The following is a 24,806-nucleotide window of genomic DNA, read 5'->3' on the forward strand; positions in this document are numbered from 1 at the left end:
AAGTACTTGTTAGGAAGGAAATTTGGTAGGTGATTGAAGTTTATGTATTCAGGATAGTAAAGTTTGAACTGAAATGAAAGGTTTGAATTAGTTAGTCCTGCGCAGTTCAGTTTAAGCACCACCCACTTACTTTCTGAGCATAGCCATGAATACATCCATCCATCCATTTTCTATACCGCTCTTATCCGTCAGGGTCGCGGGGGAGCTGCAGCCTATCCCAGCTGACTACGTCCGAGAGGCGGGGTACACCCTGGACTGGTCGCCAGTCAATTGCAGGGTAGCCATGGATACAGGTAATTTCGTTGGTGGAACAGGTAATGACCCACAGAATTCTTTGGACAGCAGATGCATAGCATAACAAGTAACAACAGCAAAGAGAAATGGTAAAAAATGTCTGACTCTGACTATGTGTTGATTAGTACCAATGAGCAGAGAACAGTTTGAGCTGGTACACTGGGACCAGCCAACAGAAGTTTAAAAATGGCAAAGAGGGTAAACTTTCCACACAGAATACTTTGGAAAACTTTTATCAGATTTTCATGTCCTGCCTGCAATAGAATAATAATAATAATAAAAAAAACTGCTTAAACATCAAAGTGGAACAAATCAGAAAGTTTGTGTGCTCCATCCAGGACAGAGATCTCAAATAAACTGTAAATGTAAATAATGTGTTTTCATACCCTGTTTCTTAGTGGTACAAATTACACAAACAGTGTAAGTGACAGTGGTTGTATTCCACATATGATGACAGATTCAGTTTTGCAGGTGGATTGTCAACATTTACATCATAATGTACAGAAATGTCCACTAGAAAACAGTTTCATCTTTGATCATTTTTCTTCCAGTCCAATTTAGAAATAGTATACAAAGGATCATACTTCTAAAACAAACTGTGTAACACTGAGTTCAAAATTCTTCAGACTTGCTTGTCCTCACTTTTTTTTTTGTCACATTTACAAATACATTTGTAGTCATATCAAAGAAAAAAATAGCAAAATCATTATGACAACAATAATACTTTAGTAAATATAAAGTTAGCAATAAATATTAATGGTAGAGTATTGTGGAAGTGATGTACTGCCAGTGAAGAGTTTCACATAGAGCTCAGTTAATGCAGGGACCTCCTAAAAATTATATATTTTAAAATAAAAAAGTCACACAGAATTTAAAATTGGCTTCAGTCTGGATGCAGTTTGGGTGGAGGTCCTAGTGTCATTGCCCTGCATTTCACTATCTCAGGTGAATGCCCTTCTCATGAGGTACTACTGTGCCATGTCAGTACAGTTTATTCTTGTTCCCGATGTAACTACATATTACCAAACAAGACCACTGGATGCGTTTCCACCTCTGCTCTGATAAAAGTGCCTCTTTGGCTGCGGCTTGTCAATGTGTTTCTGTCTAAAATCTTACTAGAAGATATTTTTCTGCATGGTTTGAGGGGAGTTTATTCGAAAGATTTGCGTTTGTAAGGCTGGCAGTAGGCTCCAAAGAGTTTGTGTTGCATTTGCATTCTCATACTGTTGTCACATGAAGGCAAAGTGCAATTACAGATTTGCTCTCAGTATCTCTTAATATTAAAAAAAAGGAGAAGTATTGGGTTTTTTATGATTTTTCTTGTGAAAACATGCCAGTTCAAATCAATTCAATTCACAACAAAAGTTCTCATGACACCTCATGACACTTTCCAGATAGAGCAGGTCTAGCCCATACTCTTTAATTTAATCTTTATTACAGAGAGAGACTCAACAGTCCCCCACAAACAAGCACTTGGTGACAGTGGCGAGGAAAAACTTCCTTTTAAAAGGCAGAAACCTCAGAGCAGACCCTGGCAAATTCAATTATATCCCTGATTCCAAATATAAAGAAAGCAGAGTGCACTAAATTCAACTGAAAGCAGTTAAAAACAGTTCAAAGACAATATATTTAATGTTTCACCTCACAAATTCATTAATTTTTGTAAAGATGTGCTTTTTCTGAATTTGATGACAGCAGCATGTTTCCAGCAGGTTAGGAAGTTAAGACAGAAGCAACAAAGATGAAAAAAAGCCCATCAGACTTGGACTTACACACAGATACACACACACACACACACACACACCCAAAGTAAATGTACTGTGGTCTTATGGGTCGAGCTCTCAGATTGTTTTCGTTAATCGTGGACATAGTGTCCTCCAGGTTAAAGATGAAAAGGACCATCCAGATTGTTATCAACACAAGGTTCAAAAGTCAGCTTCTGTAATTGTACAACACAGTTTTAGTTTGCGAAATAGTGATGAAATGTAATCAATAGTCAATGTGACTATTTTTTTTTAATAATAGTCAACACCAGTTAAATATGAAAAATTTATGTCCGTGGTACATGAATACTAAAGATTCAATATTGTCAATATTTTATTGTGTTTTTATTAACCTATGACTGAAATATTGATGCTCCCTAACCTTAACTTAAGTGAATCCCATAGATAAAAATCCTGTCCATCCAGATGATGTCTTTTTAAGGGATGTCACTGCTTATTCCAGCAAGACAATGCTGAGACAAAGTCACAGTCTGTATGTTACAACAGAGCGACTTCATAGTAAATGTGTGTTAGGAATGTCCATATCCGTAGTCTAGAACTGTTTTACACTGGAAATATGTGGAGCATTATGAAATGCAAAAAAACCAGCAATGGATACACTGGACTGTTGAGCATATATCAAGCAATAATGGGAAAGAATTTCACTTTCAGAGCTTCAGGAATCAGTGTTGTCAGTTCACAAATGCTTACGGAGTGTCGTTAAAAGAAAAAGCGATGTAACACAGTGGTAAACATGCCTCTATCCCTATATCGGATTTGGAATGAATGTATACAAAAAAAAAAAACAAAGCTTTGAACATTAAATACCTTGTCTTTGCATTCAATTAAAAAAAGATTGAAAAGCATTTTGAAATTTATAGTGTCCAAATTTGTTCGGAATCAGGACTGGACATTTGGACTACTGCCAGCTTAACTCCTACAATGAAACCTGCCTTTGACTTTAAATTAAAACTTTGCCAGACTCATTTGAGTGTCAAACACTTAACCTGTAAACATATTAAACAAAATGTATATAAATAAATATGACCCCCCCCCCATTGCTAGCTTAAAGGGCAACTGAAGATTTGTATGGTAAAAAAAAAAAAAGAAAAGATAGAAATATCTCAAAACATTCCTGCAGCATAATACATTTCTTTTTATGGATTGTTTTATATGGATGGTAACTGTGTAGGAGGATTGTGTACTTGGTAATACTTTGACAGACCTGAAGAAGACTTTAATTGTGCTGTAGGAGTAGGTTAAGAATTAAGCTAGTCACCTTAAGTGTTTCGGACATTTTGTATTACTTTAAAAACCAGGAAAAACAAATCCAAAAAATTCAGTTGTGTTTCAAGGAACAGTGACAATCTCTTGCTGTTTGTAATGTATTCCCAATTTTACTGGGAAAAAAACAAGTTGAAATACTGAAAATATGTCAAACACTATGATTTCTCTTTATGTGGTATTAAAGATCATCCCAGATATTGTCTACAGGCAGAATCAAACCATGAATACTGGTAGGTAGTGGTAGTGGTAGTACCTCCTGGTCCTTTTTCAGGCTTACTGAAATTATTTTCCACAGTTCTTCTGATATTACTGAGCTCTGATCATCAGCCCTGGTGATGGTGATGATAACAATAATGATGATGTAAATGTGTGTTTCTTCACAGGTAATTAGTCTGTGGGCTTCACAGTTTGATGGTGTCCTTTTCTTCCATCCGATGTTTTCCTCAGTTCTCTCTGACTTTTCTCTGCTGTTATCTCTGTTGCTCTGCAGAGTGGGGGCTGTCCACACTGCTGTAGGGGGACATGGAGGAAGCCGCTGGTCCTGAGGCTTTCCCATCATCCCCTTCCTCCCTCTCTATTTGCATTTCCATATCTCTTTCTTCTCTTCCATTTCCTTCCTCTATTCTCAAGACTTCCACCGAACCTCTCCCGTCCTCGCTTGACTCCTCAGATGCAGAGAGAACCTCTTCTCCTCGACTTTCTACCTGGTCGACCCCTCCCTCGCTTGGACTTGAGCTCTCCCTGTCGTCCTCCCCGGAGATGGCCTCTCTGGCCTGGCTGTGGTGCTTGACATTGTAGCGCTGGTTCTGGAAAAACTTTACGATGGTGTGCTTGGGTAGATCCAGCTGGGCTGACAGGGTGTGGATGGCCTCCTGGTCGGGGTAGAGGCCCACATCTCCAATGAAGCTCTGAAGGATTCCCAGCGCCTCAAGGGAAATCCGTGTCCGCGATCGGGCCTTCTTTGGTCCTCCACCTCCAAGGACAGGGCTCATCCCACGCTGGAGCCGGTCTTCTGAGCCATGCATTGGGATAGTCTGTGGGTCTTCATGGATCGGAGATGGAACAGTCAGAGGTGGCAGTGGCTGTCTGTGGACTGCCTGAAAAGAAAGGAAAAATAATGTTCAAAAATATAAGCATATCATTGAGCTTGAAAGTTCATTCTTCACACTGGAAAAAAAAAGAAAAGAAACAAAAACAACTAAAAATATTATTTCAAGATTCACTTGCATTTTCATGAGCTTTTAACTGATCTCTCATGGTCTTGGTCATTATGTATTACATGTTACGTTCACTTGATAACAAGTGAACCGTTGTGATGAAAACTGCATTCACTGACGAAGATCATGAGATGCAGCCGAAAACAAGTAGACCTTCAGTTGTGAGCCATCATTATCCGTTTCAAAGACTGTAATGTGTTGGACTGATGGCACCAAATGTGAGACTTCCAGTCTCCTCACCCCTCCCTGGTGTCGTAATCACAATAAACATGTTGTAAATTACGCTTTGCCTCGACACTCTCACTGCAGACTTTCAGCACCTTTTTGGTAGACTTTGTGAGATGTACAGTAGAGGTTGGTAGAAGTTGACAGTCTGTAATGGTAATGGTCTTGTTTTTCAGATATTTATAGTGATGTTTCAAAATCCACACGGCCTAACTGGCATCATGCATAACAAACTAACTGATCATGTGGGACTTCAAATATAAAAACTGAGCTGCATTCTTTACAAAGTGTGTTTTGCACATATGGAATTGACAAACCACCTCTCCTATAACATTTTGCATTAAATTATTGTGTCAACTTTAGTTATCATCAGTCTTAAAATGGGGGGGTTTTGAGGCATCTTAAACAATTTGAATAAAATTATTGTACAACATTTCACACTTTCTGAACATCTGCGACAGAATACTTAGAGCTCACTTAGTTAAGCTTTTCATGCCAAGTTATCTCTATGAATAAAATTTTAACTTTGAACTGCCTCTACTGGACATAAAACTTTCACACACACTTTTCTCAGCAGCCATCTCTTATATTGTATTTCCCATATTGAATGTTTCACCATGTTGGGTGATTTTCTTGTTAATTGTAAAAAAGCAAAATTGTTTAATTGACTTTTTAGAGCACATTCATTACAGTAATATTAACAGTGTATGACAATTATTTACTGTTCCATCTTAGATATTTTTGTGGGGGACAGACTGTTTTGTGACCATAGAAAATGCACAGATAGTGACGGAAATTCAGCTTTGGGTCCCCAAAAGGCTCTGTCCGGCACTGTGTGAGCATTAAAACATCCACTGCTGTACTTCAGGGGTTAAAGACAACAAGTGGATGTAGAGATACCACATTTTTTTTCCTCCTGAGAATTTCCATCACAGTCTATGTGAACATGCTTCATGGTGTGTAATTACCACTCAGCTCCTCTTTCAGTGCCCCTCTGCAGTGTCATGAAGGGAAATGTAGTACAAGCGGAAGTGTGACGGACCATCACCCGCCAACATGCACGCTACACTCCCAAATTCATCGCACAAACAACCACATTACTAGAGCTTATTAGCAGGGTGGGGTGGCCAGCACACCCAAACACAGGAATCCGACACCATAAATCTGTGGCCCGTCAAAATTAAAGGACCTAAATAAAGATAATGGCAATTCCTTTTCTCTGCTTCAATAATTACAGGGTATGTTCTGAATAATATTGAGGTTAGGGCCAGAGTGGAGAGCATTTTGGTTTTAGGGAGAGGGTGGGATGGAGGAGTGTTTAGCAGGAACTGTGTGGGCTGGTCATTCACCACTTCTATTTTCAATGACTTATGGGACACAAATATGACAGAAAGGAGGAGCAGGTGGTGGTAGCAGAAAGACATGGTGGGAGTCAGAGGAAGGGACAGGAGGAGGAAAATCAAGCAATCACATCCCGGTTTTCTCACTCATAAAACACTTTGATTGGTGTCTTTTGCTTGCTTGCGGCCATACTGTTGTTCAGTGGTTGTGTATTTTTTTTAAAATCCGATCTTCACGCGCATTTTTTTCTTCAATCTGTTTGAAATTTAGTAAAAATATGACCTAAACATAATGACACTTAATTGAATTTGACATTATAAAGGGACAAAATAAAACAAACAAACTTTTTTTTCCAGGAGGCTAATGGCTGCTTGCTTGTACCTGCTGGTCGGGCATGTGCAGGACGGTGTGGAGCCTGTCGCTGTGCTGCTGCCTCGACTCTTCCTCATAAACCTGGTCTCGGTCAGCCTGAGGTAACCCTAGAAACCTCCTTATGGTGCACAGGTTCTCCCACAGCGTGCGGTTCTCAGGGCTGGGGCTCTCCTTCCACCTGAGCAGCTCACATAGCCAACCCTAAGGGAGGGACATGGAGGAAAAGATCATCACTTCTCCTCTACAATGAACCACAAAGGCTTGATCCATCAAGAGGAAAAATCAACAAGAAAACATCGACCATGTGCTGAAAAGAGGAGACTTGGTCCTATTAGCATCAGTCTAAATCAAAGCCCAAACTACAGTGTTGCATGAGACAGTAACTGTCACATGTCAAACATAAATCTGAGATGATTCTACTTTGGTACAGATTTGTTTATACGCCTGAATGATCTTCAACTGGGAAATTTTGCACTGAGGTGCCTGGTCTAGTGAGTTATGTTTACCATCAACGATAGAAATTATAGAATGATAGAGCAAAGACTTAATGTCTTTTAGGTGAGATGAAAGACCAAGACTATTTCATGCTCATTGTATGATGACTTAATGACCCTCGTTTTTGATAGGTTCTCCTGTACAGATGATTGAGTTGTGTTTTTGAAAAAGTGAACCTTTTGTGTCACATTTCGTGGGAGAGAAAGTCACTTGGTTGCGTTGAAATCTAAGGAGTTATGTTCCTGTCTGACAAACATTCGATCACTCTTAAATGTGGACTTGGTGCCCATATGTGAATGACACAGTAGCGGTAAGTAAGTAACAGAACACTTTGACAAAACAAACTAACTAGCTTGCTGATTTTTTTCCCCCCAAACATCCATTTTATTCCACTTATCTGGGACAAGGTTTGTGGTGGCGGCAGGTTAAGCAAGGCATTCGAGACGTCCCCTTACCCCAGCCACAATGTACAGCTCCTCCTAGAGGATCTCAAGGGGTTGCTAGGCCAGATGAGATGTATAAACCCTCTATCGTGTTCTGAGTCTACCCCGGGGTCTCCCACCAGTTGTATGGGCCCAGAAAACCTCCAAGGGGAGGTGTCCATGAGGCACCCTGATCAAATCACCTAAGCTGGCTCCTTTGGCTGTAAAGGAGCAATGACTCTAAGCTGAGCTCCCATCCCTTGATAATTTATATAAGATAACAAAGACTCAAACAAGCCCTGAATGCAGTGACAGATATGGTTTATTTTGATCATTTTTGATGATACCGATGAACTTGAGTTGATAAGCACATATTGCAATCATTCACTGAAAACACAGTTTTGTCATTAACAGATTAAGCAAACAGCTGTTTGATGTGGTGAGAGGGACATATGGTGCTTGCTAATATCAAGTGCCAAGAGGAAGTGGAGGAGGGCATGGCAAACAATTACTGAAACACATCAATCTCCGCAACCAAGTTCAATGCAGTTGTTTTAGCCATCTTGGCTGGATGGAGTGACTGCCATCCAGAGGTGGAAGAAGTACTCAAATGAAAGCAGAAATAGAAATAAAAATCATGCATTTAAAGTTTTACCTCTGAACAGCAGTAGAGTAGAAGTACAAAGTAACAGAAAAATCACATACAAGTACCTCAAAATTGCACTTGGCACCATTGCTGCCAGGGCAAGAAACACCGTAGAGACATTAGTTGATTCAAATTGTATTTCTGTGTTACTAAGATTGTTGTACCATTGTTGTTGTTGTCCTGGTAGCAGTGAGTATTTGAAAAGCTTAGACCTGCCTTGATGCGTGCACTGTTGTGTGCACATTTGGAGCAGACTGCCAGGCTGTGTGAGGCCCGGGTTTATGTCACTGTGTTGCGTTTGCTGACACGTTCCAAGGTCAGCAAAGTGTTGCGAGTTTGGACCGAATTCCATGTCGCGTGCTCAACATATCTAATTCAGCACACGTTGGCTTTTGTGGATACGGTCCCACTCCACATATTGTGTTAGAATAGAACAGAATAGAAGTGGTTCCCTTAGAGGAGAAGTCTGAGGGGAACAGAGAGTATCTGCAAGTGTGTGTGTCTGTGTGAAGATTGGATTATCTCTGCTAGGCTGACCCAGGATCTGCCACCAGCTGTTGTTTATGCCAGCCTTCAGCCTGGAAATTAATGGTAATAATGTGATCATCCCTCCGTCATCTTGTCTCTCTTTTCCTCCGTCTTGTATCCTTCTGTTTCACCTTCTCCACCGTGTTCCCCCCTCATCCCTCGTTCAGTTTCGCTACATTTACTGCTTCATCATTTTTAACCACTCATCATACATTAATATACACTTTCTCTCAAACTCATCATGTGTGTGTTGGCAATAAATCAGTTGCATAAAGGATGTAAAAAAAATATATATTTAAATTTTGTCTTCCTCTTGATGACCCTCCACAGTTCACTGTGCTCTTCTTTGATCCGTCCTTCGATTACCTGCATTGTTTATCTGAGGATGGATGATGGTCTGCCACAGCAGGTAATCAGATAACCCCTACCTCACACACACACACACACACACAGTCACACACCTGCATGTTACACCCTCATCAACCCTTTCAAACATCATGACTCAGAGCCGTGTATAAGAATTTTCACAGCCCATTCATTAGTCAGCCAAGAGGCTCCGTTACGCCGCTATAAAATAATCAAGGAATTTTTCATCACTCGAGACCAACCTGACTTTTGTTGGCAGCCACCTTGGCAAAAAGAGCCTGGGAGACCTTCGCCCTCTTCATCTCCTGTTGGATCTCTTCATAGATGCCTGACGTGATGTTCACCAGTGAGTCCAGCTTCAGCGGCAGGTCCCCGCCGGAGACGATGCACTTTGTCTACACCAAACAGGACACAAGAAACTCAGGTGAAACTTGAGGTCTTTTTTTTTTTTGGTTTTGTTTTGTTTGTTTATTTTTCCACATTTATATGGTTACATAAAAGTACATACAATGATCTGCAACATTATTGGAAAACATCAACAGGACATAAAATTAAATGAAAAATGGAACCTTTTAAAAATACATAATGAATCTTCAGTGCGTGTGTTCTAAAGTAAAAGTGAAGAGCCATTCAGTTGGTAAGGAGTGGATTGTTATTCAGTCAGCACAAGAAAATGAATATAAGCACTTTGTTGTGAACTCTAGACGGAGGACGCATGTAGACACAAAGGAAACTAATCATGGAACGAATTTTTACAAACACTTGTTTCGCATCTCGCTGTGAATGTGCGCATCGTAGCGTAATGGAATCCGTAAAGTGTGCCGTCCTGTGAGTGCTCACATGTACCTGTGTGTGTCTGTGTGTGTTGGAGATGAGGTTGTTGGAGTGGTTGTGGTTGCTGTTGGCGCTCCTCTCTCTCTCCTCCTGGTAGATGCGGTCTCGCTCGCTCTCTGGCAGGTTGAGGAAGTTCTGCATGGCTTTCAGGTTGACCAGCAGCGACTGCGAGGCTGAACGAGGATCCTCCTCCTTGCGAAGGATCTCTGACAGCAAACCCTGCAGCCAGACACACATGCGCAGTTGCTGATGATTGGTCAACGCTGTTGCATCATCTCTGATAAACACATCGATTTCAGTGTACCTGTGTGCGGTTAAAAGCCACGCGTGCGAACACCGCCTGGGAAACGCTGGCTCTCTTCAGCTCATTCCTGACTTGCTGGTAAATGTCAAAGGAGACTTCAGCTCCTGAGCTGTTGAGGCCAGTCTCCGTTGCAGCCCCGGTGCTCTTGCAGGTCCGTGAGACGGGTGGATGGTTGAGGAACTGCTGGTTGACTGCCTGTGGATGCTGGTGGGCCAGCAGGCGGCTGACGGCTAGCTGCTGGTTGATGAGGTGGGCCATGGCGAGCTGCTGACGCACAAGCTGAGGGGAGAGCTGAGGGGGCAGGAGACCGCTGTGGCCCAGGAGAGGTGGAGCCTGGGGACGAAGCGGAGGACTGGGGTGGTGTTGGCTGGTGGGATGAGGCAGACAGTGAGTTTGGGTGGAGGTCTGAGTGTCCATGAGGCCGCTCTTGATGGACAGAGATCCAGGGCTGCCAAGGGTTCCCAAATGGGTAGGGGACGGTAAGAGAGAGGGAGGACGTTGGCTAATGACACTCATGTCCAAATCCCTCTCCACTGTGTCAACACACACACACACACACACAAACAGACACACACACAGTTGAGTTAACATACTTCAGAAGATTCTAAACCTGGAACTACTGGAAAGCTAACCTTAAACAAATAAAGCCCCAGTTTGTGATTGGTTCCACAACACATGGTCATGCTTTAACCTTATCGTGCGTACCAGTCTACCAATTTTTATTCCAGTCATTTAATTATAGAAGCAAAACTGTCCAATGTGACCGCCACAAGGTGCCTTATGTCACCAGAAAGTGTTCAATAAAAGATGAACATACCTTTAATATCTGATTTGTCCTGTGCTGACCACATCTTCTCAACATATTCACCTGAGGGGGACACACCAGAACTCTAAGTATGTTTAGTTATCCCTTCATTTCCCCCCATCCACTCATGAAAACATGCATACACACAAACACACACACAACACTAGCACAATACAATTTTTGTATGATCCCACGAGATGAATTAGGTAACATTTAAGTCAAAATGTCACCTCTCCAATCTACTTTTTTGGATGTTTTTCTATAGTCCTGTTGGTGAACACATTGTTTTTCAGTGAAATATAACCAGATGTCTATAAATATTAAAAAAAAAACAGATATGGTCATAACATTTCTATGAAAAGCATTGAACATTTCTGTTCTCCTGGATTTTAAAGGTCTTTGTGCTCGTCTCAACAGAAATCTGCTTCTTATTATGCATCTACTGGGTTTGGTCACATTTTAGGTTATTAGGGGAATAAAAGTTAGAGTGAGGTTTGGCAGGAGTTCAGATTTTTACCTTTCACAGTGCGTGTGTGTGGAATAAGTGTAAGAAGAGCTCTTGCTTGTGAGTTTTGGTGGCATGTGTGTGTGTGTGTGTGTGTGTGTTGGGAGGCCACTGCTGTTTTCCATTAGGAGTTAAGAGCATTTAGTTTTGTCATGTGTATTAAGGGTGACATTAATGCAAACCATGTGTGACAGTTCCTTCCTACTGAGAGCTGTCACTGACGGACGTCTCATGCAGCAAGATTAGACACATGCAAGGCTGACACATGTGTTTGTGCACATACAGGGGAGGGGGGTGTGTGTGTGTGTGGAGAGAAGAATGGAAAAACTTCATTAAAAAGGATCACATTTAAAGCAACTAAAAAATCACAAAAACAAAGGCGACCGAGCAGGTGAGTCATATTAAGGCGAGTTGTGATTTAACAGTGAGTGTCAGTTTGACAAAGACCTCTGACAGTCTCTGCCTTTATATGAGCTTTCAAAGCGCCATGAGGCAAATAAAGTCTAAACAGCCGAAGAGCTGATGTGCAGGAGAGTTGGTCACCAAAAACCGTAAAAGTTTTTTTAACAAGGCAGGAGAATTTAACAAACCAGCAACCAGGTCATAGATTGACTCTATGCCAGAGACATCAGATAGTTTGGATCGTGTGCTCAGGTTTTGATATGTGTCTGATATCTGTCAACAACTGAAGACAAAGGAAGTGAACATGGAGGACAAAGCCTGCATGTTCACTTCCTTGATTGGATGTGTCCACTCGTTCTCTGCATGGTGACTATGACCATGCAACGCCTTGCTGAAGAAAAGGTGTAAGGAGTTACCTTTGATGCGTTTGTACCTCTTGTACCAGCGTCCAAACTCCTGGCATTTCGAGGTGGAGACGTTGGCGTAATAGGAGCTGTTCACGATCGCTGAGATCATACTCTGACAGGAAGAGAGTTTGAGAAATAATACATTTGAGAGATTAAAAAAAAAGACAAAATAGATAATTACTTGGACGCAATGTTGCAGCTAACATAAAAATCTGTGATCTTTCTCCTCATTTGTCATCGATTAGATGGACTTTCAGAATATCTTTTGAGAATATCATCTCAGAATCTTGACTTTATGCTTTTCAAACGATTCCAGCAGGAGTCAGTTTACTGACTGTGGTCACTTCTTCAGAGCAGGAGATGCGCACTTTTAAACGATGAGTGAAAAACTCAACATGGGAAACGCTGAGGATTAAAACTCTCATGAGTCAAGCTGCAAGCACACGCCACCCACACACTTCCCCTAATCACTAATTACATCATGACTAAGTCCTGTGTATAAATCATAAGTCCAAATGACACACTCTCAAGTTTAATGACTGCAGGGTGTGTGTGTGTATGTGTGTGTGAGCAGGATAATTGAGGTGTGCATGTTTGTCTCCTTTTCCCATGGGATGGTACCAATACTTGTATGTGTGTGTGTGTGTGTGTGTGAGTCAGAGAGATATTACATAGTGCACTAAATGTGAAGTTAATTGATGATGAAACCACATGTTTAGAGAAAACACTTAGCAGCATCTTGACAATCTGTGTGTGTGTGTGTGTGTTTATCATTTATCTCTAGAAAAGGAATGTTGACCAACATCTCCTAACTCGCCACTTGCACAAATATTTAGCGAAACGAGGTTATTTATGGAGCCAGAATATTGGAAAATACTTTAATCTGCTGAAGTGAACAAGTATACAAAACAAATTTTAAAATAACCAAATAATGTTTTGAATCGTGCTTTTGTGAAGATGCACATAAAAACCTCAGAGTTTCGATGTACATTTGAATCCAAGAATTGAATCCACAAATGAATCCAAAGTCTTTCACGGATGTAGAGGTTTGTTTACACTGTCGCCGGAGTGAAACTGATTTCAGTTTCCTGATCTCTTCTTTGTTTGAAATAGTAGAAAAAATAAACACACACACACACACACACACATACACACAAACACAGTGCGTTTGGTTTTTGCAGCCTGGGGAAGCATAATTCCTGCTTAGCAAAAACACCATGAGCATCTTTAAAAAGCATTGATTATATTATATTGTGTTTGAAATTACATTTGGCTGATAAAAACAATCAGCAGGTTATTCCATTTAAAAACGTGGCCTAGAGGTCGGAGAAGCGGCTTGTGATTGGAGGGTCACCGGTTCGATTCCCCCACCGGACGGGCAGGAAAAATTTGGGTGTGGTGGAGTGATTAATGCGAAAAATGCCCCCCCCCCCTCCATTAGCCGGCTGATGTGCCCTTGAGCAAGGCACTTAACCTTGTGTTTCACTGCATTTAATTTGCCAGGTGTTGCATGTGTGTGTTCAACTAAGGATGGGTCAAATGCAGAAGACGAATTCAGTGTGTGTATGTAAAAATATATATACTGTAAATAAAGCTGATTCTTCTTCTTCTTCTTTAATTACAGTCTTGTGGTTGTATGTCTCCACACACCAGTCAGGTTGTGGTGTACATCCATGTCTGCCCAGACTCATGTAATATATGTAGTGCCTGATGTCATGTGAGCATCATCAATATAACCTAAAGCTCAATATCATCAAAACTGATGAGCTTGTGATGGACTACAAAGCTTCCAATATGGCTGCAGGGAAATTCTAACATGGATGCTTCACACACATCCTCAGCCCCTGGCAGCACTGTAGATCCACGCAGTCCTCACAGTCTCAATGTGGACACCCAAGATTAGTGTCGCCAATTCAGTATCCGACCAAATGCAAAATACGGCCAATTCTGTTCCCGAGTTATGGTGTTGAAAACATGATGACCTTTTAAATATGAAATATCATCACTTCATCCATCCATCCATTTTCTATACCGCTTATCCGTCAGGGTCGCGGGGGAGCTGGAGCCTATCCCAGCTGACTACGGGCGAAAATCATCACTTCATCATTTTAGATATTACATTTGCGTGCGGGCGGTCTGGTGGTGCAGTGGTTAGCACTGTTGCCTCATAGCAAGAGGGTTCCAGGTTCGAATCCCAGTCTGGGCCCTTCTATGTGGAGTTTGCATGTTCTCCCTGTGCCTGCGTGGGTTTTCTCCGGGTACTCCGGCTTCCTCCCACAATACCAAAAACATGCACATTAGGTTAATTGGCTACTCTACATTGCCCCCTAGGTGTGAGTGTGTGCATGAGTGGTTGTCTGTCTTTGTGTGTTGGCCCTGCGATTGACTGGCGACCAGTCCAGGGTGTACCCCGCCTCTCGCCCGTAGTCAGCTGGGATAGGCTCCAGCTCCCCCGCGACCCTGACGGATAAGTGGTATAGAAAATAGATGGATGGACATTTGTGTGAAAATTTATTTTAGCGTGTGAATACTTGTTTTGTATTCGGATGAAGCGGAGACTCCACGTGCCGTAGTGCTGTTGAGAAGTTACCTGGGAGAGAGGACACTCCTTGGCCAGGGTGCTCTGATTGGTCTCTCTGAGCAGCTCTTTGAGGGCATTCCTCACCGTGGTGTGGCTCCACTGCTCCGAGGGCAGCTCCTCAAGCCGAGCAAAGCTGCACATGAAAAATATATATATTATTGTGAGAACATACACTGAATTGAACTTCACTCACTAAAAGTTCTAAGAGGTTGCTACATTTGATCAAATCGATCAATAAACCTATAAATATAAATATAAACGTTAATGCTGGGTATTTATTCAAAGGGGCATGACAGCTTCATTATTGTGAAGGGAAAAATAGAAAACAAACAAATAATTCTGCACACCATACCAACATATGACGATTTGGGCCCAAGCCTCCTTCGTCAGATAGTGGTGGTGGGTTTTGGGGGATTAGTATGGACGTCTAAATTAACGAAATGAATAGTAGCAACTAGCTGTTCGATGTGTGTATGTAAAAATATATATACTGTGCACATGGCTGACCTGTGCAGCAGGATCCGCAGTGTAACCATGTGGTAAACGTCCAGCAGCATGTCAGCCACTGTTGCCTCTGGGGCATCTGTTAGGTAGTGGATGGGCATCGGCTTCCACCGGCCCACTTTAATAATACCTGAAGAGAAAAAAACAAATAAAGGACAACAAATAACACAATTAATTGCCTGTTTAAAAGATTTTAAAAGGGAACATGCTACTGGCTGTTTGAGTTTTCATGTTCTTCCATTTTCTTAATGATGTCGACCTAACCTGCTTGTGCTTTGTTATGGTGTGGGAGCTCTCATCATCCTGAGCTGAAACATTCCCCTGGACTTCCTACAACCGTGACTGGAAGTTCAAATCTAAACAGGCCTAATCGCGTTAGGATCTGCTAAATCAAACACAGACGCAGTCGGCCTTGGCCTGCCAGCCCCAATCATGTGTGTGTGTGTGTGTGTGTGTCTTCATTGCATGAGGATGGTGGTGGTAGGGGCAAAAGAACAAAGGGACTCTACGGCTGATTAATCAGAGGAGAAATGTTAAAATCAGCCGACATTAAAGAGCGAAGCGGGCTGTGAATGACAGCGGCGTTTTGATGTTGATGTGCTGAATAAACACCGTGAGCTCGCTGTTCTCCTGTCTGACAGCACTATATTCCTCCTGGCAGGTACTGATACGAACTTGATACTGATACTGAAGTATTTAACTTCAGCTTTCCAGTACAGATCAGATGATTTTAGCTCAGCACCACTAAATCAGCTTCACGTTGGCCACTAAATAACAAGACATTATAGTGCAAAAATGACATAAAATTATATGAGGTATATTAGAAATTGTGTCTCAATAACATTTTTTTTTTTTTTGTCATGAAAACCCTAACAATCTTAGATTTTAATTGTGTAATTCCCTGCCTGTGGATTCTTTTTTTTTGACAAAATTTAATGGATCTTTATTTAATATGTCCAAGTTTTTAAATTAAAATAATGTATAAGAGGTGACATACTGTATACAAAGTTTGTTGGAGGTTAAGTGGCAGAAACTATAAAACTAATGACATATTTCTTGGGTTATTGGGAAAAACATTGACTGTAATAAAGCCCAAATTTGGTTTGGTGAACTTTTGAGTGAGTGCTCACCTCAAGACATCACGGCAAGATTCTTCAGTTTTGAAACGAACCAGGATGTTACATATTGATAACCTTATTGAGAGTGAAAATGCACTTGTGTCAGAATTATAGAGACACCTCTGAGTTAACAGACCCAGTCAGTGTGTGTAAATTTTGGCTAGTCAAACCATTACTGTTATTCCTTGTATATACTAGCAAAACCTAGTTAAATTCTTAATAGTTACTGATGTATACATATTTTTTTTTCTGATGCGTTTCAGAGCCCATGCCTACATTTGGGCCTATCGTGGGATATTAAATGTTCAGTGACTGAGTTAAAGGATAACTTGAGTGTTTGTGTTTTGACTCAGAATGTATACATGTAAGGAATTCAAGAAACTATAATGCTGAATATGTGACATTATCCCTGAGCATGTAAAAAAACAAAACAAACAAAAAAAAAAAAAAAAAACAGCTTTCCAATGTCTGTCTTTTTAAGCAACCAGCCCATGTTAGAATTACAAAATTGAATTATATCTGTGAACTTCAGTTCTAAAGCCATTGTAAAACTGCATAAATTATTTGTATCAAAATTATCATTGTTATAATTAAGTGCATAGTTATTTAAGATACATTGTCCTAAATGCTCGTTTCTCATAATTAAGTCTGAGTTGTTTCTGGCATCATCTTGTGGTTTGCAAGCCTTAAAATAAGGTAAATTGTCATTTTTAAATGAGTAATATCATAAAAAGCTTCCCAAAACATGTCCATAAGTTAAATTTAGATTTTTTTTTTTCACTAAGAAATTCACCTAAGCCCACATAGCAGTAAGCATATACTCTAAATAAGAAATAGCTTCTTTTAAATTAGCCATAATGCGCAAGTTAATTAAAGAAAAACCCCTGTTCCAGTTATAAGTTTAAAAATACTGGTCCAACCAAAGTTATGCAAGATGCAATTCAATCGCAGAGGAAAATAGAAGAGGCTCTGTATAATTTTGGTTGTGACCACACCGGGGGAAAAATGCATGACTCCAGCCAAAAATTATTTATTTGAAAAGAAAAGGCTTATTTCTCAGAACAAAACCTAGCCATTTGGGAGAGGCGAGGGGGGGTCGCAGGGCGTCAGCTGCATGGTTAGAGCACCCTGTGTTTATGGGACACACCAGGAATGTCAAACCACCCTACTGTGTGTGTGTGTGTGTGTGTGTGTGAAGGCTGTTGTTTTACGGCTGACTGGATGTTGTCTGTGTTCTTGTTTTGATCTTGAAACGATGAGAAAAAAGTTCTGGTGCTGGACACACAGATACACACTTAGGGTTGGGCTTCCATACTGCCAGGGGGTGGACTGAATCAGGAGATAAGTGCTGGATCTGTTTATCTTTAAAATATCTTCTTTATGAATACCTTTTTCTGTTATCTTAAAGTCTTCAACTTTTCAGAACTCATTGTACCCATGTGGCTAACCACACCCATCTGAAACCAGTTATACTTTATTCATCTTCTGCTGGAAATAATTAATTACTCATCAATTACCAAACAAAGCAGTAACAAACACTGAAAGATTTTTCCCCATTAGCGTGTAATAATGGAAAGTCAGGATACCTACGTTTCTCAGATGTGATGTAAAGAAAGGAGAGTTAATAATATTATTTTTAATTTGTGTTTAATTTGTAGATGTCAGTTTTTAATGACCTGCAGAAAATGTCATCGCTAAAGCTCGCGTTTGGATTCATTGCTCTCCCTCATCTGGATGCCAGGAAATTTAACTTTTGACAAAAGTGGAGGACGCCCGGGTGGAGCTAAGCACAAGTGGAAACCACGCTGGCTGTCAATCTAGCAAATGTGTCTTAAAAGAGACTTCTCTTTAAACTTTAATATCTGCTTAATGGAGTAATGATTCTCAAAAGCGCTCCAGATAGATTTCAAGTTGTTTTTTTATTTGAGTCTTCTTGGTGTTAAGAATTGTTCTTTTTCTCTGAAAAGAAATAAAACATGTTTGCTATTTTCTTTCTTTCTTTCTTTCAAAAATATATATAATTGTCATATTTGAACTGTCAGTCACGGTTACAGTTTGACTGACATTTTGCTGTCACAGGGCGTCTTTACAAACAGAATATCTTGAATACTGACTGAAATTATAGTGCGGTCAGTATAAGTACAGCCTTCTCTTGCTAGCATGGCATGTGGGGATGACATGCATGGATAAGCTGTACTTAAACTTCTGAATCTAGAAGAAGGAATTTGTGAAAAGACACAATAGGACATGCATCATGTCAGGACAAAAGATTACCGTGTGCTGATCACAGAATCCATTGCACTCAGCTCTGGTTATTAATTTATGTCACTGAGAGAATAAGACATGAGCTTTTGGGGACAGTTCCCATGGTTGCAACGGTTTAAATCAGACTAACTCATCGAATTCGACTGAAAAATGATTTCAACTTTTATGGGTGTGCAGATTCCGAACACTGAAGTGAACACATCCAAACTCTACTTACCACTTGCCTGTACAGCTGAGCTATGGGAGTATCCTAGAGCGACCAGTGCAGTCTCTACCAACTGTGTGAAGAGCACATCCTTGCGGACCAGTACGAACTCAGCATGACGGTCACCATGCCCTTCGTATTCGCCAGCTATGCCCACATCTGCATGCTCCACCACACAGTAGACTGGGATCATCAAACCTGACAGACAAGCACAAAGAGAGTTATTATTTTATGTCGCTATAACTGTGTGTCCAGTTCTCCTCGTAGTTTCTTTCTGCAGGTCTCTCTCCATCCAGATCTACATGTTGAACTGCATCCGGCCCTCTGACAAACCCAATGTCTACTATCAACATCTGCCCATGCTGTTCTTCTATGTAGTGCTAATATAGCTTAACTTAAACAACATATCAGCTAAAAAAACAAATACATACAATACATAGTCTTCAGAATTCCAATTATAACAATCTGTCATGTTTGTCCTTCATGTCTTTCATCCTCTCTGTCCTGTCTACCTCTTCTTTCCCCCCCTTCACCCGGCTGACTATCAGCAGGATAGTTCTCCCTTGCAAGCGGGGTCCTGCTCAAGGTTTCTTCCTGTTAAAAGGGAGTTTTTCCTTGCCACTGTCTGCTTGCTCGGGGGTTCAGGCTCTGGGTCTCTGTAAAGCCTCTAGAGACAATTTTGATTGTATAAGGTGCTATATAAATAAATAAATTGAAATTGAAATTGGAGAGATTTTAAAAAAGAATTCAATTCAATTCCATTGAGGAATGAGTGATAGGTCTCTATGAATTTGTCTATCATGAAATGTACACAAATTTTGCAGGAAAGATTTTTAACCTTCTGTTTAGTCATCCATGCTTCAGTGTCCTGAAGAGCATCTGTGTGAAAGGGACTCCTACAGAAAACGAGGCTGGCAGCAACACTTCTGAACAAATTTCTGTCTCGTCGAGGACTTAGTGTGTCAGCGTTGTTGCAGTATGGTGGCCTGCATGGTGGTCTCGGTACAACACTGTGGTTGAACTGAATTTGTGTCCGCACCACATGTTAAAACTCACAAAGAATAACACTTGTTTGCAAAAGTCTTCAGAACTCTTCATGTGCTCTGGTCACAATACTGATATCATTTTACACTCAAGTGAAGTGCCACGACTCCAGTGCATTGGCCTAGACTCATCATCGGGTGAGCAAAGAGAGCTCCTCCAGGCCTGGAACCATTCACACCCATCTAGTTCACTGCTCTGTCCCACAGGAACTGCTAATTAACAAGCTATCAATCCTCCTCCTGACGAGACAGCGACGGATCAGCCAGAGCCAAACCACAGCAGAATCAGGCACGCTATCATCCAACAATTCAACCACTCAGTGGAAGGGTGGCGGTAGGCAACCCAACAGAAAATCTATGTGTGTGTATGTGTGTATACTGTTGCAATGTTTGTGTGATGATGCATGATGATGTTTTCAACTGCATGAGAAAATAATGAGCATTTGTGCGTGAGTATTTTCTGTGTTAGGTGTTTAAGAGTGTAAATGCTGCCCTGTAATACTGTCGCAATGCAGAATATGGGTGTATATATGTGTGTGTGTGTGTGGCCACCCCACCCACAGACAGTAGACACCAACATCATCCACATATCTTTGGCAGAATGTTTTCATGTCCTGTCCTAACACTTTATGCTAACATTTCAGCACATGTTGTGATGAGCTGTGGTACACATACCTGTAGCCAGGTATGAACCCCCTATTCTATTAAACAGAAACAGAAAGAGCATATGACACCTTCTGTCCATAGGTCCTTAATTCAGATAAGGAAAAAAAAAAAACATTTAAAAGGGGACGATCCGTTTCCCAGGACAGAACAGGAATGAAACAATATTGTGTCAGTATGGTTTTTCAAACGAGTGAACATTTTCTATGTACACATATATGTGCTTTATTGTCCTCTGTATGCTAATTTCCCTGCAGGAGAGTGAGTTTTTGACTGTGTAAGTGGTTCCAACTTCCAAGTCTGCAGGATGGTTTCTTCCAGGTCTCGCTGGCTCTACTTTTAGCCAAAATGTTTCTGTGTGAATTGGCTGAAAAATCTCCGTTGCCAAGGTTTATCCTAGATTGTGTCGTAACATTGGGCGGACTGATCTGATATGTGGAGTCTAGCATAATCTTTATGTACTGTTGCAACCATGTTGGAGACCTAACCCTCACCTCCAAGTGGTCTCAGGGGTGCACCATTCTGTCTGATCCGTGGAGCTGCTGGACTGCCATTAACCTCAAGACGAGCCGACTTGCACAGTGGGGGGCCTCCTGAGGCGGGACTCTCCCCTCTATCCTCTGGGCTCACGCTGTCCCGAAGGTTGGGGCTCTCTGTTCCCCCGCCTGCACCTCCGCGCTGCTCCATTTCCCTGAATATTCCAGGAGGAGCACCCAGCACAGTGCGTGAAGCTGGAAAGAAACAGAAGAACTTGCTTCAGCTCAAAAAATCACGTCAACAGATGAACACATGTTTTTTTTTTCCCCACTTTAATTTAAAGTTAGAAGGGGGTAAGGATGATGACTAGGAAGGTACTATAACAGTAATTCCCTCCCAGCAGAAAACTCCAAATTAAAACAATCAAGCTGAAATGCTCCCCGAAAGGTGCATCTGCAAACTCTGTATCACGTTTCATACTTTGCCGTTGTTGACGGCGAAAAAGCCAAGACAGACTGTTTCATCAACAACGGTCACTTTGTTCATTTCCACCCCAGCGTATACAAGAGAAGTGGGGACGACCACAACAGACAGAAAGACGGAGGCATCCGAGATGAATCACAGGTCAGCGAGTGGCGTTCGCTCAGACTGAAAGACTAAACACAGTCAAGTATATTATTCTCTGTTTAGACAGAAAGGAGTAAAGAACACAGTATAATGACAGACATGAGGGTGTGTAAGGTGAGTAGGAACACTGTGACAACACACAGTGGATGTGAGAATACAACCAAAAACAAAAAAATAAAACTTCAGGGTCTGAAATGGTGTATGACAATGACATGATTATGTTCTATTCATATTACATTCTACTGTATTTTGCACAACATTACACTGTTTATTTGTTGTATATACACTTTATGTTGCCTTGTATATATATTTTATATTGTCACTTTTTTATATTGCTATTTTTAACATTTTGTATACCTTATTGTGTGTATTGCTGCTGCTGCACTGTAATTTCCCAGCCTGAGATCAATAAAGTCTATCTATCTATCTATCTATCTATCTATCTATCTATCTATCTATCTATCTATCTATCTATCTATCTATTCTGGATTGTTTTTGTTGCACTTCAGCAGCATCCTGTTCCACCATGTCACCATTAGATTTTCTCTTATGCTAATGAGGTTATTATACATGTTCAGAAAAGCATTTTTGAACAATTTTTTGGAAAAAATATTTGATATTTTTATGTCGACACACTTGTTTCTTTTATGATACATGTGTCATAAATGTAATGTACATACATACATTTATGTATGTTAAGTCATGAAGATATATATCTATCTATATCTAAATCTATATCTCTCTCTATATATATAGAATATAAATATACAGGTGCTTAAACTGTAAAAATGAATATAACTTCTGAGTTTCTTATTTTACCCACTGAAACTAATGATAATTTTCATTCTTGGAATCAGCCAAATATTTGACATTTTTGTTTTGAAAAATGACTATTAATGATCAAAATAGTAACACTTTCAATCAGCTAATCAATTCATGGACTTATTGTTTCAATTTCGTTTTACACACAAGACTCATATACCGTAATCTCCTGAGGGCTTAAAAACCCAAATTATAGGCGTTAAAATATTTTAAATAAATGAATTTTAGAAGTGAACACTGTCGAGTTGAACGTTTACATCCCAGGTCTCCATGTGGTTGACGTCATGCGGTTAAAACAAAAACGCAGTTCACTTTATACGGCAAAATTCTGAAAGGACATATAAAACTAAAAACAAACATTTGTTTATGTGTTTTATTCATTTATATTTATATATTTATTTCACTCCTGCTGCCTTTTTAAAAATAGTTTTAAAATTGTTCACTTTCACTGGTTTATTGCTAAACAGTTCTAGTTTAAAAGCTACATTTGTATACTCAGGTATACCCAAAATCTGCAGCATCATGCATGCATTCATAAACTCAACACAGTACGTTTGGGAATGCAGTCGACTCTTTGCTTTGTCTTCTTTCTCACATTTGTGGTTTCCATTGGTATGACCGTAAAGCCAGCAGCGACACATGAATCTTAACCTAACAGCGACACATGATTATAATAAAACACATATGCAAAATTAATGGTTGCTGTTAAATGAGTCTGTCCAACACAAACAAGTAACGAAGAAATAAATAAAAAAAAGGTTATGGAACACAACAAGAAAAAGAAAAAGAGTACCAATTGCAATCTGTCGGTTATTACTGAAATAAATGAATTTTGGCTGAACCCACTACTGAGGTCTAAACAAATGTCAAACACACCTGCACCTACGCAGGTGGCCTAGAGGTTGGAGAAGCGGCTTGTGATCAGAGGGTCGCTGGTTCAATTCCCCCACCGGACGAGAAGGAAAAATTTGGGTGTGGTGGAGTGATTAATGCGAAAATTCTCACCCCCTCCATTAGCTAGCTGATGTGCCCTTGAGCAAGGCACTTAACCTTGTGTTTCACTGCATGTAATTTGCTGGGTGTTGCATGTGTGTTCAACTAAGGATGGGTCAAATGCAGAAGACTAATTCAGTGTGTGTATGTGAATATATATATACTGCAAATAAAGCTGATTCTTCTTCTTGGTTACTAGTCATTTGAGTGAATTAACTAGCTAGCCAGCCAGCAAGCTAATGTTAATTCCACCCATCTAATGGCAAACTTAAAAGCATTCAGTTAAAAGTTGAAACTCTTTTCTTTCAATTCAGTTCATGTAAATATGTGTATTTTTATTCTGATTGCAAGATTATGCTAGCAGAAGACGTAACATCGTTATTTATATGTAAAATAACAATTCATCACAGGTTTACTTTCTTCACCGAAACAGATGAAAAGAATGAAGAGCATCTGTCAGTCAAAGCACAGCTGTGGGAAGGGAAGAGATGTGGGACAAAATGAGGAGAGTGAGGGGAAAGAGAAAGAGAGAGAAGCTATAGTGGAGAGAAAGAAAGGAGAGAGGGCAGGATAGAGAGAGAGAAATGAACAGAGGAATGGAGCGTCGAAGGTTCTGATGAACACAGATTTCACCTTTGTGCGTTTTGATTGGCTCGCCGGTCTGTGGCGCCAGCACGTTTTCATCCCAACTTGTCACGGCTTGACACTTTGTCACACCCTCGTGTGACTCATTCAGACACACAAGGTGTGTGTATGTGACCCTCCACTTAACTCTGGACATCCAACACCCTGTTGGGACTTTATAAACCATGTCTTGCTGTGCAGTTGCTCCGATCACCTCACATTGTGTGTTTGCATTGACGCTACATAAAGACCGTTTATTCTCATTTCATTTCATCTCATCTCATGCTCTATTGGATTAGGGATGTGTCAATATGTCACAGTATGTGATGCCCTGGGAAACTGGTACTCCTGACCAGATCGCTTTCTCTTCCTCCTTCTTCCAAAACACACCAGAAATTGGCTAAACAAGATGAGAACAAGGAAGCAACAAGGCACCTCGCTGTACATGGATCAACGTAAAAATTCTGACAAGGAAACGTGCGGGACTTTCCCTGCTTTCTTCTTCTGCTTTTCTGTGTGTTTGCAGTAGATTTGTCTACAGTGTCCACAGTGGGCAAGGTCAAGGACGCCTCATGACACTTCACACCTCCAAACACTGTAACAGAACCACTGCCAGGAATTTAACCAAGAATCTCAGGGTGACGGGGTAACGGTGATGAAAAACGATCACC

The 24,806-nt window shown here is 40.7% G+C and overlaps 1 protein-coding gene across 1 annotated transcript; it reads right to left on the reverse strand.

The window, feature by feature from the left end:
• Positions 1-511: 511 nt before the first annotated feature.
• Positions 512-21,584, reverse strand: LOC124055492 (DNA-binding protein SATB2-like). The gene is made up of 11 exons (XM_046382403.1): positions 21,087-21,584; positions 18,899-19,084; positions 15,302-15,428; positions 14,804-14,927; positions 12,223-12,325; positions 10,912-10,962; positions 10,095-10,627; positions 9,803-10,009; positions 9,199-9,351; positions 6,509-6,700; positions 512-4,441 (listed from the first exon to the last, which is right to left on the reverse strand). Exons 1-11 carry the CDS (start codon positions 21,277-21,279, stop codon positions 3,815-3,817), a joined length of 2,496 nt encoding a protein of 831 aa, XP_046238359.1. The 5' UTR covers positions 21,280-21,584; the 3' UTR covers positions 512-3,814.
• Positions 21,585-24,806: the final 3,222 nt, after the last annotated feature.

The sequence above is a fragment of the Scatophagus argus genome, chromosome 24 (genome assembly GCF_020382885.2).
Source record: "Scatophagus argus isolate fScaArg1 chromosome 24, fScaArg1.pri, whole genome shotgun sequence".
Taxonomy (NCBI): domain Eukaryota; kingdom Metazoa; phylum Chordata; class Actinopteri; family Scatophagidae; genus Scatophagus; species Scatophagus argus.